This window comes from Mauremys mutica, chromosome 8 (genome assembly GCF_020497125.1).
Source record: "Mauremys mutica isolate MM-2020 ecotype Southern chromosome 8, ASM2049712v1, whole genome shotgun sequence".
Lineage (NCBI taxonomy): Eukaryota > Metazoa > Chordata > Testudines > Geoemydidae > Mauremys > Mauremys mutica.
This window is the reverse complement of record NC_059079.1, coordinates 107,579,372-107,596,376: the sequence shown is the minus strand read 5'-3', so window position 1 is coordinate 107,596,376 and position 17,005 is coordinate 107,579,372. Positions and strand designations below refer to the sequence as shown.

Below are 17,005 nucleotides of genomic sequence, written 5' to 3'. Positions count from 1 at the left end.
CAAGAGTCCCTGGGTCAGGAGGAAGAACCCAGTTTACATATCACTCAAGCAGAGTACAATCAAGAAGGAAGTAGAGGCTCGCCTGGATTCACAGGGACATAGTCCTGTAGGGCATAGATAGGCCCCTGCAGAAGACCTTGGCCAGGGAAGAAGGATACGATTGATGTGTTGAACGTATGTTATTTTGCAGAAATAAAGCTGAGTCTCTGAAGAAAACGGGACTGAAATCCAGTGGCTGGCGAGTGTTCTTTGGTGCATAAGCTGGTGAGTTAGAACACTGGCTTACAACCAGGTATTAATAGCTGGGAAAAGAGCAGTTTTCCAACACTGCAGCAATATTCATGCCCCAGCAGCTATTTTCTAAAATGTATTACTGTTAAGAACACACAAGTTTTACTTAATAAGGGCACTAATCCCATCAAAGTAAATAACTGGTTTGGTAAAGCTTTAATCATTACTAATTTTCGCTCAGCCCTTAGTTAACTATGGGTAATAGCTAATTTCTTCTAGATTACTGCTTTAAAAGGTTTTCCTCCCAAAGCACACATGCAGTACAACTGCATTGCCATTTACTGTACATCTTGAAAGTACAATTGTTAGAGCGCCACAAATTATAATGGCATAGTAAAAAGCGACAGAGTCCTGTGGCACCTTATAGACTAACAGAAGGTGCCACAGGACTCTGTCGCTTTTTACAGATCGAGACTAACACGGCGACCCCTCTGATAAATGGCAGAGTAGTTAGTCTGTTGGATACAATAAATTTACTCAACCTCTTCTGACTGTCAAAGAGATAACGTAGGTTAGGTCTGATCAGAGCTTGGACTGAATCAAGTGAAGAAAAGGGGGAAAAACAAAGATGGGATGCTTCAAAAGTGCTAATCACATCAGGCTCCACAGATCTAAGAAACTGACCAGGTGGAATCTGATCTTACAGCTCTCTCAGGAGATAGCTGTGTGGTTACATTTTCAAAGTTAGCGCCGTCTAAAGACCCTGATGCTCCTAAGCAATTTCCACCTGACCAGCTTGACAAAGTTCTCCCTTCCTCAAGACGTAATCCTATTGTTATTACTCTGCTCAGCTCGCTTACAAACTGGAGTCTGGTGAGTGGCTTTATAGCAGAACTTCCCGAGATGTGGATTTGGTGTGTCATGGGGCGATGTTTCACTGTACGCTGACTTTTAGTTTATCTCCATGTGTACTACAGGTGAAACTCACTCCCGGGCGGAGGACCAACTAAAGGTCTATGCACAATTTAACTCCTCACAAAAGAGTGTAAATAGAATTGGCTCCAGAGGCTGAAATTGATTCCTGTGTAGTCTATCTCCCATTAGGTTTGACAGGAGTTTATCCATTGAACTTGGTGGGAGTTGGATTGGGCCCTGTATCTGGGTCCCGGTCAGCAGGTAATTCCGGCTTGAAGTATTAACAGGAGAACCAGATGGACACTCCTGCATCCAGAGGACAGACTACGCTCTGCTAATTTTCATCTAAACGAGACTCGCAATGTGACCAGCTCTTATGATTTTATCAGAAGTTACACAATTTTTTGGGTGTTTTTCATAAAGCCTCAGTTTCTGGAGACATGACATTACGTTAGAATCGCATCTTTAATTTTTTTAAAAAGCTTCTAGCTCTCATGAAGGAAAGCTGAAAAATGTAAAGCAAAAAGGCTCAAAAACAGAGACAAATAGTAAAAAAAACATGCCAAATTGAGCATGTTTTCAAATATGACTTTTCAGCCAATTTCATTATTTGGGGGAAGCTAACGCATGATTTTTGAATGCCTAGGCTTGATAAAACTGCATCCAGCCTTGAGAATCCTTCTCCAGGAGATTAAATAGATTATTGAAGATCTTCACACTTGGCCCATAATATCTGGGAACCCAAACACCATGAAGCTGTATCTTAAATGATGCCTGAAGGAAATTTAATCGGCCTCCCCCAGGATTCACCCCCCGTTTTGAAAACCCCTACTTACAATTGTGAAATTCATAACCTTGAGAATCCAGATGGTCATGGCAAGGTTCACCAGGATTAAAATCATTAGGAGTAGCACAAAGAAATAGAGGCATCTCTTCCTCCAGCCGTAAATCCCCACTTTGTATACCTGCGGGCCTTCTGAGCTCTGCATGGCACTCCTGTGTGCGTACTGTTCCTGAGGCATCTGAAACAAGCACAGAAAAATAAGCATGACCGTTACGCTGCAGGACGAATCAGATGGTGAGAAATGGCTTGTGAGAATGACTTGTCTTGGAACATGGATCTATGCTGATTAGAGCATTTTTAAATTCAGAAATTACCAGCTGGACAGTGCCTCTCCCTGTGGCTTGTTTCTGTGTTGTTCCTCTCACAGCTCATTTTATATACATCATAATACAGTTTTTATAGAAGCGCACGCACTGTGTAAGGGCTTCCCGTAGAGACCACTCTCCAGTGACTCTCTCAGCAGCTCCGGTTTTTGCAAGGCAGGCACTCCGGGCCCTCTCAAAATCCGGAGAGTAAAATTTTTGCATGCGCTTGGCAAAAGAAGTTGAGTTCAGCAGTTTGGTTTGAAGACGCAATATTACTTCTCAGAGGCTTTCATTAAAAAAAAATCACCTCAAATAGAATTATTCTTGGTGGCCAAGAAAAAGGAGAAGTGGGGAGGAGTTTGGCATCTTTATTTCTCCCTCCTCATCCCTACCCCCTGCCCCAGGGAAACTTAAAATGTGAAGTTCTCCAGCTGCGCATCCCAAATCAAATTACCGCTGAAAGATTTACACCGAACGGAGGTTTCTGTTATTGCTGGCTCTGCCACTTACACTTGCTTTGCTGAACAGGGAGGCACTGCATGTTTGTGGCAGCGCACTGGGAAAGCCATGCAAGGGTCTTGGAGGTAAAAGAGGAGAGAGAGAGAGAGAGGAAAGGAAGTAGGTGTAGTTACTAATGTGTCTCCAAACACCAGCTCTGTGGTGTTCCTGCAAAATGTACAGATTTTTTTTGATTCCACCAACAAGAGCCTGGTTGCGCAACCCGTAGTTTCTTACTCATGCGAACTCTCCCCTGGATTTCAGTGAGACTTCTAGCATGAGTAAAGGCTCCCATTCGTAAGGGGTGCACAATTTTGGTCACAGGAATAGACTGTAGCATATATGCCATAGTCCTGAGCAGGGAACCATGCAGAGCTGCACCCCTTCAGCTGGAGCACCAAGGAGTTTACGTTTGCCTGAGGCATGATCTCTTTTGGTGCTTTCCTGGGCACAGAGGGGGTAGGCATGTTGCATTAGTCATTGTCCACTCCAACATGCTGGCTTCCTGTGCCTCTTTGCACCCTTTTTCTGGCATCTTGCTCCCAAGAGAAGAAGGAGCCACTTCTGCGCTTCCAAATCACCGGGGTTGGACGAGGCGCTGGCACAGCCCTTCGGGTGTAAGAGAAAGCTTGTGAGTGTGTGCGCGTGCAACACTCCTTGTACACCCCTTCTCCCCTGTGCACCCAATATAATGGTTGTCACAATCTGGCCCTTAACATCCCAACCACGGTGTGAGCACTACCTGCTGAACTAAACTACTGCTGTATAAAAGGTTCCCGACTCATTTTGCAACAATTTCATAGGATTTCCCCAGGGAACTGCTTCTTACGTTTGCAGGCCTGAAGGGACAAGCCGAAGATCAAAGAATCATGAAAATATTGGAATGGAAGGGACCTCATCAGGTCCGTTCCCCTGCACTGAGGCAGGACTAAGAATTATAACCATCCCTGGATAACAGAAAATTCCTATCATCAAGTAGTTTGCTGAATGTTTTGCAATTAGCCTGCTAGAGACAGATTAAGAGGTTACTGGGAGCTCTCTGGAGCTACAGACTCAAGGCCACTGCCTCCTTGCTCGCTACATTTTCCATCAGTCTTTGTTTTACATGAATTACAAAAGTTGCAACAGAGGATGAAGTGACATACGTCCTCCTCCATACAAGATGGTGAGAACAAAAACCTAATGGAAATGAGAAGTCATTTGGTAGCAACACCTTTATTACCACTATTAGAGTATTTGCTGGCTTTTAGGAGGAGTTTTGCTCAGAGCTTGTGTATTCCCTGGGCCAGACTGTGCTATTAAGGCATAGTCCTCGGGAGATACTGGTGCAGAGCCCACCATGAGTCTCTGTGGGGCAAATTCCTCCTTCGTGTAACTCCATTTGCTTCAGGGCTGAAGTTCATGTTGCATCTTTGGCAACGAAACAACTCATTGCTCTAATGTTGGAGCTCTTTGGCCATTTTGTGCTATCCGCCACAGCACAGGACACAGGTGATGGCAATTCTAGGAGGCAGTCTGAAAGCGTCTAGCTTAGGAATCACTACCACTCTCTGGCCTGTGTGCCAACCTTTGTGCTGAGATGGGAAACAGGACGGCTAAAGGGGAGCTTTTCATTCACAGAGTGAGGGGTCAGCAGGCGTTCCCTCCTCCTTCACTACACCTCACACCTGGGTTCTGAGTCACTCTACTCATCCATTTTGTGCCCCTCCAATTCATACCAATGACAGGTTCAGCCCCTGGCTCTGGTAAGGTGGCTTTGTGTCTGTACTGCCAACTCATGCATTCAAAATTCACAAGTCAGGCCCCCCAAAATGTGAGATTGGTTTAAAAATCACAAGATTTTGAAAATAATAAATGTTGGTGGGGAGTGGGGGAGGTGTTTATTTGACTTCTAGTTTTTAAGCTGAGAGTACACTTGGGTCACATTTTCAAACTTTTCTCCATAACCTGGAGGGCTAGACATTTGCTTAAAAAAAAAAAAAAGAAGAGAGAGCTGAGTCTCAAGTAATAACATGACTCCAGGAGGTGGGGCTTTATGTAAGACACCAACTATCACAAGAGTCCACAGTACAATCTCCTCTGCCTACTTTTGAGCCCTGCTCAGCGGCAAGATTGAGTTTACTATCTTTCAGACACGAGGGACTGTATTTCCTTGCAAAACTAAGCCTAGAATCATGTGAGGCACAGAAATGTCAGTCAGTAAAAATAGCCATTCCCAAGCAGGGATATCTAAAAGCAATCCAGAAATTGGAATCTATGTCTCCAGAGATAAACCCAGAGACAAAGGGCCTGGGATTTCCCTTGCAAGAATACACTTAAATATAGTGTGAGGAGCCCCCTCCTGCACCCCAAACCCCTCATCCCCAGCCCCACATCAGAGCCCTCACCCCCCTCCCTGCACCCCAACCTCCTGCCCCAGCCTGGAGCCCCCTCCAGCACCCTGAACCCCTCATTTCTGGCCCCACCCCAGAACCCGCACCCCCAGCCCAGAGCCCGTACCTCCGCCCACACCCCACACCCCTGCCTCAGCCCAGAGCCCCCTCACATACTCCAAACCCCTCGGCTCCACCCCCGAGCCTGGAGACCCCTACTGCACCCCAAACTCCTCATCCCTGGCCCCTCCCCAGAGCCCGCACCCCCTCCCGCGCTCCCACTCCCTGAGCCAGCCCAGTGAAAATGAGCGAGTGACGGAGGGTGGGGAGAGCAAGTGACAGAGGGAGCAGGGATGGAGTGAGCGGGGCCTCAGCGGAGGGACAGGGCAGGGCAGGGGTGTTCGGTTTTGTGCAAATAGAAAGCTGGCAACCCTACGCAGGGTATCCTGGAAAGCACACACTAAACGCAACCTCGCCCTTGGAAAGACTGAACTGTCTCTCTAATCTACTGAATCATGCTGCAGGCTCAGCCAGTCAATGAACCAAATACAAGTATCATCTGACTTCAACATGTGACTTCAAACTCTATGTACATCGCAAAAAAGTTTCCTCTTTTTTTTCCTCTCCCTGTGATTCAGAGAGTGGGGAAAATGTCATGTCCAACTTTGGTAAACGTGCAGTCACCAAAAGATTTCTATGGGAACAGCAGATAGCCACAGAAACAGGCTGATTGTGAGTATTTCTGTGGTTCACATCAAACATTTTGTGCAGCTCTCTTCTGAACAGTGATGTATCATGTACGGTACTGCAGCATATATGAGGCCACCCTACGTTTATAACAAGAATATAACATAGGATTCATAGAGAAGGAACGTACTGCACTGACAATGAAAGAAAATGCTCAGACTGTCCATTATCTAGAGGACAAGAAAAACTGATGGACTTACAGTGCTGAGGGATATTAAACAAATGAGTAGAATGAAAAGCTTTGCAAGGCAACTGCAAAAGAAGCAAGAAGCATCTGCTATCAATATTCTACTCTATGTGTGAGAGAAAAATATGCTAGTTATAGTTTACATCTTGGCAATTTCTCCCAACTTAAACATGAAGCAGCAAACTAAGCACCACGAAGAGAGTATTATCTGGAAAGAGTGTTTTGTTTTGCAAGGATTCTTTCTTTAGAACTACATAATACTGGTTTGTAAAGGAAAATTCAGAGGAGGGGTTATTTGTTGAGCTTTTAGGTTTTTGTTTCAAGACAGGATAGACATGCCTAGTGTTTGACTGTACGTTAGCGTGTGAAAAAGTTATATTCTAACAGAAGTGGTAAAAACAGAGAAGTAACATAGCCACTGAATACATCAGCATTAAAGCGTCCCACCTTTCCACACGCTGGGTTTCAAGACACTTGCGTGGAGTATCAGACAGTCGCTGCCACACTTGCAACCCTGCTCAAAATCCAGAACTGCAGAGGTTGCCCTTTACAACTTTCCGGTTTTGCCCCCGGCTGCCTCACCCCCAATATTAGCTGTATACCCTAGAGACTCCTTATACCGGATACCACACACAGGGCCTGCTCTAAAGTCCATTGAAGCCATGGGAGCTTTTCCTCTGACTCAATGGGCTGAAGATCAGGCCCAGAAGGAGACAGCTTTATTTGCTTCTCAGGCTAAGTTTACACTACAATCTAGAGGTGTGACCCTGCAGCTCATGTCAGCTCTCATCTCTATTTATACTTCTGCTGGCTCTAGGGTGACCAGACAGTAAGTGTGAAAAATCGGGACAGGGGGTGAGGGGTAATAGGAACCTATATAAGAAAAAGCCCCAAATATCGGGACTGTCCCTATACAATCGGGACATCTGGTCACCCTAGCTGGCTCGCTGAGAGCTAGTGGGAGGATGCACACAGGAGCAGGGGATAGACATACCTTTAAAGGCCACTGGGACAGTGCCACACAGACTTCTCCCTGCAACTTTTTGCAGCAAGGCCTCGGTATCTGCAGAAGCCTTTGTAACAGTTGTTATGGGCTGAGGATCGCCGAAAGCAGACTCGGCCGAAAGGGATCACAAATAAAAAAATTAATAGAAACCACTTCCTATAAATCACACCATGTCTCATTAGTTACAGTCTCACACACGGCTTCTCGCTTTTATCAAGCCCTGCTTGCGTGGAAATAGCAGATTGTTGATTTCCTGTTTCATGCAGCTGGAGCTAGTCTTGCTCAGGCTGCAATATCTGCATTATCAATTTATTGAACAGGAGTTGTTTTATCTTTACAGGGAAGGATTTTAAAAAAAATAATCTAATAAGCAACATTTCCTCTGGAAACACCAGTGTCATCAGATTTCCCGCAGATTTACAAGCGGGCAAAGCTGTATTGGCTAAATCAGGACTCAGAGCAGAGTGAGTCCCAAGAGGAGGAATCAATGCCATTCCTGTGCCTGGGGGGGTTTCTTTTATCTAAATGATTAATGTTTTGCACCAAAATGATTTCAAACTGAAGGGAAATACACTGGGAGCAGGGGAGTTCTGCCTCCGTTGGGAGGCCTGCATCTTTTGTCTCTGCAATGTCACCAGAGTTCTTGGAAATGACCCGCTCCGATACTGACCCACTCATCTGTTTGGAGCTGCAAAGAGCTGCTTGCTGAAGTGAAGAACTGAGGCAGACGCAGCTTCTCTTCTTAGCCAATGCAGTCAGACCCCAGCCGAAGCTTTAATCTACTATACTGACATCATTCTACAGCACACGTGTGTGTGTGTGTGTGTGTAAACAGCTGTACCTCTCTCTCTCTCCACAGCGCAAGACAATACAATTTTGGGTTTACTCTCCAGAGGGGGTGTGCACTTCAGTGCTGGGCAATTCCTAATTGAGCTCTCCCATGCAGAGCTGATCTCAGCATCTGTGTGAATAGAGCTGCAGCTGGGTGAGTCTCTACCTGTGTGTGGTGCTGGAAGGGGGCTCGAGAGCCTGTCACAGCAGCACAGAGTAAGGGGAACCCCGGCTGGTGGGGCAGGCGGGCTCAGTGGTATCCCAGTTGGAAGTGGCACCCGGGGGGGAACTCGTCACAAGAATCCGTGCTAAAAGGTGCTGACCCTCTTAGACACTCATCTGCAAGAGGGGCTCCTGATCTGGAACTCCATGGGATTTGAGAGAGGCAGCGTTTGTCCCTGCAGTTTCCCTGCGACGATCAAAGTGGGCAAAACAGCCATTTGAGCTTACAGGTAGTTGTTTGTTTGCACAAAACAAATGCATATGAATCAGAGGCTGGAGCTACAAAAATGGCTCAATACTTTTGCAGAATATTTATTTATTTGCCTGAGTTTGCATGAGCTAGTGGACTGATCAAGAAACTTTTAAATTCTAATCCCCAGCTGTTCTACTGATTCACAGAACGGGCTTGGGCACAGGGACATAGGAACTGCCATCCCAAAGACCATTATCAGAGGAAGGTGGAAAAATCCCCATAATAGATAATTATTGCATAAATGCCCATAGGGGAAGTTCCTTTCTGACCCCCAGATAACTAATGGAGGGTTTATATCCTGAAGCATGAGGATTTATAGCTCTTTTATAGCTCAACCTGTCTTATGTAACTATGGATACTCTCATTGTCTATACAAATGTCTAATCATTTTTTTTCACTTCTCGATTCCTTTTCCCGCCCATGGCCCTGGTTTATAGGTCTTGGAGTTCCAGTCCTCTTCTCTTCAAACTTCTCTTGGCAGAGTCTTTCCATCATATCCACAGTCTTCTAGTCCTTTCTTCTGATCCTTTTCCTCCCATGCTTTCTTTGCTGGCCATTCTTCTCAAACGTCCAACTCACCTTAAATGTGTGCTCTCCAGCCTATCACTGAGAGTCCCGAGTTCATCTTCCTGCTAATTTCTCCCATGCCTGCTCTGTTTAACCTCCACTTGCCTCCCAATCACCTCAGTATATTATTTGCTACTACCTGTATCTTCTTTTCTTCCATCTCTGCATGATCCACCATTTCCAAACCATACAGCAGGCAGGGACAAACACCCGCAGCACCCATATTAACATCTAATCCTTTTTTAAAAATCTTGTGAGTTCCACAGGTCAGCCATGCATTGTATAAAAACTGGGCCTCCACTCCTTCCCCTTTATGCCACTGCTGCATTCAAACACAGTGACCCATCCAGGCATGACTCTTATGGTCAGAGGAAGTTTATTGTCTGACCTAAGAAAGTCTTAAGCAACTTGCAAAGGGAGCAAACTATGGCATCAAACTACATTCCTTACCTGTGTGAGAGCGTGTGGTTACATTTCTAAACACAACTACTTCCTTCTTGTTTTCCCCAGGTGATACCTGCAATAGTGCAAACTGTGCACAAGTGCAGGTTTCGTTAAGTTCCTACAGCTGCAAGTGCTGTACCATGATCAGCGGAAATGGAGTCAGAGGGCCCGTGTTTGCTGGAGTGATTGTTATTGCAGGACACCAGCAGAATAGGGAATGTGGGGAGTGACTCTGGAAGCAACTCAGCCACATGGAAGGAGCCATGCCCAGCGTTTAATAAAGTTCACTTGTTCAGCCTAACCTACATTCAGCTTCACTCTCTGTGAATGAAACAGGTGCCCCAAGAAAAGCAGTGAGCACAGGAGTCCGGTCCTCATACGTTGGTGCACGCCAACTATACAGGGAAGAGAGAGACGGGCACAGGGGATATAAAGAGGAGGGAGGGAGAATGGGGAGAGAAAAGTAGGGGACAGGATGAGAAGAAATAAGAGGACAAATAAAGGGGTAGGAGAGAGTGCTAGAGAAGGCATGAGACCAAGAGAGCACACAGTGCATAGTTCTGTTGTGGCGAAATGTACCAAATTCATCCGTTTAACTTCTTTGAGCAGCTTTGCTGGAATTACACCTGAGAGGCATTTGATCCAGAGCAGTTTCAAAGCTGTTCTCTTTTCCCCACAAACCTTTAATGGATTTTCACACAGACAAAAAAATACAGTTCCAAACACTCTGGATCAAATGCCTCTCAGGTGTAATTCCAGCAAAGCTGCTCAAAGAAGTTAAACGGATGAATTTGGTACATTTCGCCACAACAGAACTATGCACTGGCAAAAGGTATACCATGCCCATGGTCCCTCCGAGCACTCGGACCTCCAACATTATTATGAGTGCAATGAAGACCTCTTTGGGACTTTACATTAAGACACCAGGCCATAATGTAGCTGTTTTCACTTGTCCCCAAAGGTTCTATTCAGAGGGAGGAGGCTTTAAAACCAAATTCTGTCCTAAATACATGTGGTCTAGGCTTTCAGATAGTGCTCATCACCACGGTGTTCAAAGCAATGTGAATTTCCTAAGCACAGCTGAGAACAGAATTTGGTTCAGTTTTGAGCTACCAAGAAACCATGTTTTCTCTATCAATGGTATCCCTCTAGCCATGAAACACTCTCCCTCTCACCTGCTCCCCACCCCTCAGCTCATTAACCCATTAGTATCATTAGCCAAAACTATTTACAAAACCCATTCCAATTAACATACATTATTTATACCTGGGACAAACCACAGCACAAGCCGCCTCCACAAAGAATCTAGAAAGCAGCAATAAATTCCAGCCTCCAGCTTGCCTAACAAAGCCTGAACAACAAGAAGCAGATACAAGAGTGAAATATATACCAAGATATTTTACTCCTATGTCTGTTTTCTACAACACTGTCTAGTCCATTCTCTGCTCATCAGACATCTGCTTTTACACATAACTGTGAGGTGCATGGAGTGCTTTGGTGAAAGAACTGATTCTTATGGGAACCTTTTTTTTCTTTTTCAGTAACCCTTATCGGTGAGTTTCACTGTGAACAAAGGACATTATGCTCTTTCAAATACCCACCCTGATTCTGGCAAGTGTAAGGGTATCACTAATCTGCTTTCTGTCTCCACAGTCAGAAAACTTAATCTCTGATCTACTTTGTACATTAACCTCTCTTCCTCCACAATCCTCTGAAATAAAACTGGTCAGGAATCTTTTGTCACAACTTTTTTTTTGGGGGGGGGGGGGTCAAAATATTCCAATTTGTCAAAACCAAAACTTTTCATGGGAGGTCAGTTTCAATGAATTTGTTGACTCAGAAAAAAAACATTTTAAAACGTTTGAAATTGTCAAAACAGAACATTTTGAAATTTTCAGAATGAAGAATACTGTCTGTTCAAAATTACTTTTTGGTTCAAAAACTAAGCTTATTAGAATTTTTTAAAAGTTTAAAAAAATTAAAATGGTCAAAATCAAAACAACAGGTTTCAAAATTATCAAAAGAAACTTTTTGAATGACTCAAACCATGAGGTTTTTTTGTGGGGGGTGGTGGAGGAGGGAATTTTTCAAAAATTCCAAGATTCCGACTCTTTGACCCAATTCGGAACAGGAATATTTTTTGATACCTCAAAAATTTTCAAAGCCTCCCAAGCTCTATTTTGAAAACTCTTGATGTAAATGGACTCACTTAACACAGATTTATCTCTTGATAGTCTCTGGAATCCAGCTCCTCCTCCCTTCCAGCCATCTTATTCTAAAATCTTGCGTGTTAATGTAATTTCCATAGTAACTACAGGTGACCCCACCCTTTAAAGATGTGCTCTCCTTGCTCAGTGAACTGCACAAGCCTTTATTTTAAACCAATATCTCGCTGCTAATGGACCAAATGAAAATCTGAACAAGGCCACATGAATCTTTGCTCTCCAGCTGCTACGCCAGAATCCATGTTGGACACAGCTGTTGCTAATGGAGCTACAGTTTGCTGCATTTCCTTCTATCCTGGGATGTCACCTTCTCCAGAAAATGCAATATTTTATCCTCAGATGCCGCAGGAGTTTTACTTTACAAAATATGTTTCAAGCCCTCCTGGTGGCAAAGGAAATCTTGAAAACGTGACCTGGATATAACTTACGCACCAACGTCTGCCTGAGTCTGCAGACAGCCTCCAGCAAAGAAAGAAGCAGCAGCAGCCAGTATAGCCAGTGAGGAAGCTGCCACACCTCCCCCATAAATCTGTCCCTCCCTGCCCCATTCTGAAGCTAGGGAGGTACATGGGTGTGTTGGTTACCTCTCTGTGAGACTGGCTCTCTCATGGTGCGATGCACCCCCCAGGGCTCCGCACCAATGCTGCCCAAAATTCATTCAAGGAACAAATCTACTTTACACCACTGCGTCTATCCACAGGTTCCTGACTATTCAGCCTTGCTCTGGCTTAGCCTACAAAGCAGTCCCTCATTGGCGACACAGAGAGAGGCTCCGGCCAATCCCACACTGGGCTTGATCGGCTCATTTTGTCACTGAGAATGGTGTGGGTCACCAAAGGGAATGGCCACTCGGCTACTGTGTGTTGGGTCCTGCTGGCCAACAGGAAGAGCAGGCTCTGCGTCTCTTTTCCTGTTGACTCAGCCCCATGTTTGCCCCGTCCCTTTTGGTAATGCAGCGCTATCTTACCTTCTCTTCTTAACCCTACCCACATAGCCTGGCTCAAAAGCATCCTCGGCACATCAAACGTCAGCTCGGCGAGTGTCTGAGGCGAGGCAGGCTGAAGCTAGAAAAGAGCCTGCCCTTCTGACATTTTCATTGGCCCTGGCAAACAAGCCATCCCCTAACTTCCAGACACTAACGCTGCATAGAAGGAGATGCTCTCACGGCAGAGGAAAGCCTCCAGCTTCAATGCTGCGACGGAGAGGATGAGGGAGTAAAGCACAAATCTGGCAGTCTGCTAACCAGGGAAATTATTTGTCACTAATGTGTCTTAGTTATTCTTGGAAAGAAGCTTAATCCTAAGAAAATGTGCAACTAGAACAGAAACAGAAGTTAAATTAAAGTCTTAGTTCTAATCTCCTAGACTGGGTTTTGTGTTGTCTAATGTGCTTTATTCGGCTGGTGCTCTACCAAACACAGAAGCAAATGTTGGAAAAGAGAAAAAAAAATTGCTGAAAAATCATAAAGTGATGATTGGCATAGGACTACCTCCTGTTCTAACAATCTCGATATATTATTTGGTGAATCCGTAACAGGAACACTTAGCAATAGCCAATCCCTACACCCCCCCAAGCCCATCAAAAACGCTACTTTACATATGCATTTATTACCACTGCAGACAATGTGCTGTGTATAATATCCACCGACTGCATTTCGACTACAGTACTTTTTGTCTTGTATTTTTGCTACACAGACACATGCTGATGCCCTTAAAATGCTCTTTGGCTGCACTCAGACTTGTGTTAGAAAAACAAAAAGTTGGGAATCATTTGGTCAGTGTGTCTGCAAATATCTGCACACTCAGAGGCAAGAGCTGAATTGGCTGCAGGATTAGCGTGAAAGAAAAGTTAGAAAGAAACTGCCACCCAACCCAAAACTAGTGGGATTCTTTAGCAAACATGCCACAACCGCATAGTCCCAAATTCTTCCTCTCTAAACAATTTGTTGAAAGGAAACAGCTTCTCCTGCACCAGAACAAAAGAACAGCAAATCAAACCAATTGTACAGAGAAAGAACAATAGCCCTCTTACCTCTCATTCAGTTCCCAGATGCAAAATATACAATCGTGGCGTGTGCTGGGGGTACACAAGAAGATGCCGTGTTGCTTTCAGAACAGCACGAGGCCTAGCCCGTGCCTGTGTTTAGAAGCTGCCCCTGTCAGATTTTCCACCAGCAGAATTGCAGCCAAGCCCCTGCCCATGCCTGAAGAATTTCCTGCACAGCATTCCCGTTCTTTTTCTAACTGCTTTGAAACTACACTCGGTCTGTACTTCAATAAGGCTTTGTCAGGCCAAGTTACAGCTACTGGTCTGGCTCCAGATATCAATTGAAAACACATGTGTTTTGCATGCAAGAACCCTTCCCCCTGACACACCCCTGCACTGAGCCTGGGGTGGGTGGTTCTGCACATCTTGTGTTTGCAACTACAAAGCAAGCCATTTTGGCAACAAATTTGAATGTTAGAGTCATTTTCTTCACCAACTTTTCTTGAGAGTGGTAGGTTTTGCAGCTAACATCTCTACTGTTTCTTAACATTCTGCCAGTATCAACGCTCTAGGGCTGACCTGGGTTAGCAGGCAGCTTTTCCAGCCCTAATAAAAGCAAAGTAAGATAGGGATTCAAATTTCAATTCACCACCACATTCCCCTTACCTTTGCCTCTGCCTCTAGTGAAATTCCATTTGCAAGAAAAGAAAGGATATTTTTATCCCCTCTAGACTCAGCTCAGCACATCAGAGCTGTACCCTAATCTTGACATACACTCCTATAGCTGCTTATACCAAAAATAATACAATTATTTTTCAAGCACTTTAATTCCTCCCTGCTCTCGAGCTGTGCTAACCCCTGAAAAATATTTAAAGCACTTTGAATCTCTTCTTCCAGGAAATTAACATTACTGTGGTCTTGGCTTAAACAAAAAACATAATGTTGTACCTTTAATCAGAATGGGTCCCAGTTCTTAGTATCTGTAATAATTTCCAGATGACACCATAGGTCACCATAATGAACACGGCTTTCTGTTGCTTTAGATGCCCTGGAATTGACACGTGCCTGTGAAGGAGGCTGGAGTAGATGTGGAAACATACATGGATGTCCCCCTCTTTCACCACAGTTAAGTCCCACCAAAGATGAAAAACAGCAGCAGAGTTGTCAAGGTAACAATACAGAAAAGAGACAGTTAAAGAGAGAGAGTAATATTTTTTCCCTTCACGTTCTCTTTCAAAACCATGTACACCAGTTTCAGCAGTTTATTCTTTTCTGTGAGTTACTGAGGCGCTTAGTCCAGCTGGAGTGTTTATATGAGACTTAAACACAGTCAAGAGTCAAAAGTATACAAACCTCGTAAGTGAGAGGTTTGTATACGGCCTGATCCAACGCCCATTGCAGCCAATGGAAAGTCCATTGACTTCAGTGGGCTTTGGATCAGGTCCACAGTAAGGACTTGTTCATCATTCAGGAAGGAGACCTGCCATTCACACCCTGTAAGCAGGATCTTGCAAAACCTCCCTGGGAGTTACCTGCAGGATCACATCTGTCCGCAGTGCTTTAAAAGACCGCTGACGTTACAATAACCGGGCCCGCTCCCAGTGTCTTGAGTGGAAGTGGGACTGGGCCCATGCTGTCACTTTCTGCAAGATGGCATCATTTGGCTCCAACATTCCCATTAAGTAACTTCTCCAAACAAAGCAGTTTAAACCAGATATTGTATTTTCAAATGCGCTGTGCAGTCTACATACATAGAACAGATTCTGCAACCCTCGGTACCTTAATCCCACTGATTTCAACGGCACCACTTGCCTCTTAGCATGAGTAAGACCAGCAGGTTCTGGCCCAAAGTGAAAAAAATCCTTCAGTCTGCATGATCTTGCACAACACTAAGCTGAGCAAAAGGGATACAGCTGTCCTAAGCGTTACCGATAGCAATAGCATTTTATTCTTATTTGCACAGCTTGTAAGGATTCAACTCCTGATAGAGTATGAATCACAGTCTCTTCAATCCAAAATAGGAAGCACTATCATTCCAGCGAAAGGAGAGTCTCCTATAACTTTCTGCAATGGACACAATGATATCCTCTTTCAGGGCCTCCAGCCAACAAACCACCACCACCGCTGTAAAACCCCAGGTATCTGTTAGCATAAACAAACTAAAATAGAATAAAATGAACTGCAGATTCAGATAATGTAGATATTTTGTTATACTGGAATATCAGGCACTTGAAAAAGCGATTGCCAGACTAAACCACTCCTTTGCCTTCTATCCTATCTCACCCGGACCCCCAGTAAACAACATACTTAAACATGGTGACTAACTTTCAATGGGACTTCTTATGTGCTTAAATTTAAGCCTGCGCTGAAGTGCTTTGCTGGATCCGGGCCTCAGTGAATAGCAAGGCTCTAGCACAGAGGTCTCGAACTCCCGGCCCGCAAGCCTCCCCAGTGTGGCCCACGGGGCTCCAGCAGTTTTGGGGCTGGGTCTCTCCCTTGGGCCCGCCTGCCACCCCCAGGCACTTGCCACCCCCCTCAGGGGCCTCGGCAGCGCAGCAAAGCTGAGTGATGTCTCCCTGCTCGTTCCAGTGGCTGCCTGCGGCCCCCCTCTGCGGCCCAGGGGCAGGGCCTCCGTGCACTGCCCCCGCCCCAAGCACCCCTGCGGCCAATGGGACACTCCGGGGGCAGTGCCTGGGGGCAGACGCGCGTGGAGGCCCACCTTGCTTTGGAGCCCCAGGTAAGCGCTGCACCCCGACCCCGTCCCAGAGCCTGCACCCCCGCACAGACCCCCTTCCTGCCCCCAAACACCCTCCCAGAGCCTGCACTCCGTCCCCACACTCCCTCAGCACCCAAACTCCCTCCCAGAGCCTGCACCCCATCCCCACACTCCCCCACTCCCAAACTCCCTCCCAGAGCCTGTACCCCCACACAGACCCCCTTCCTGCCCCCAAACACCCTCCCAAAGCCTGCACTGTCCCCAAACTCCCCAGCCCCCAAACTTCCCTCCCCAGAGCCTATGCCCCATCCCTACACTCCCCCACTCCCAAACTCCCTCCCAGAGCCTGCACCCCCACACAGACCCCCTTCCTGCCCCCAAACACCCTCCCAGAGCCTGCACTCCGTCCCCACACTCCCCCACTCCCAAACTCCCCCCCAGAGCCTATGCCCCATCCCCATATTCCCCCAGCCCCCAAACACCCTCCCAGAGCCTGCACGCCATCCCCACACTCCCCCAGCCCCCAAACTCCCTCCCAGAGCCTGCACCCCATCCCCACACTCCCCCAGGCCCCAAACTCCCTCCCAGAGCCTGCACCCCCACACAGACCCCCTTCCTGCCCCCAAACACCCTCCCAGAGCCTGCACTCCATCCCC

At 46.0% G+C, this 17,005-nt stretch overlaps 1 protein-coding gene across 20 annotated transcripts in view; it reads right to left on the bottom strand.

Annotated features, from left to right (window-relative positions):
- The window catches only part of SGCD (sarcoglycan delta), a 477,745-nt gene that overhangs the window by 183,759 nt on the left and 276,981 nt on the right, over positions 1-17,005 (bottom strand). For 19 of the 20 annotated variants that reach the window (XM_045026061.1, XM_045026053.1, XM_045026056.1 and 16 more), the window contains one exon: positions 1,983-2,168. In XM_045026061.1, coding sequence (XP_044881996.1) covers positions 1,983-2,168 — 186 coding nt within the window. Of the gene's footprint in view, positions 1-1,982; positions 2,169-13,678; positions 13,807-17,005 lie in introns of those variants that run through there. The other variant, XM_045026066.1, reaches the window with a different exon arrangement.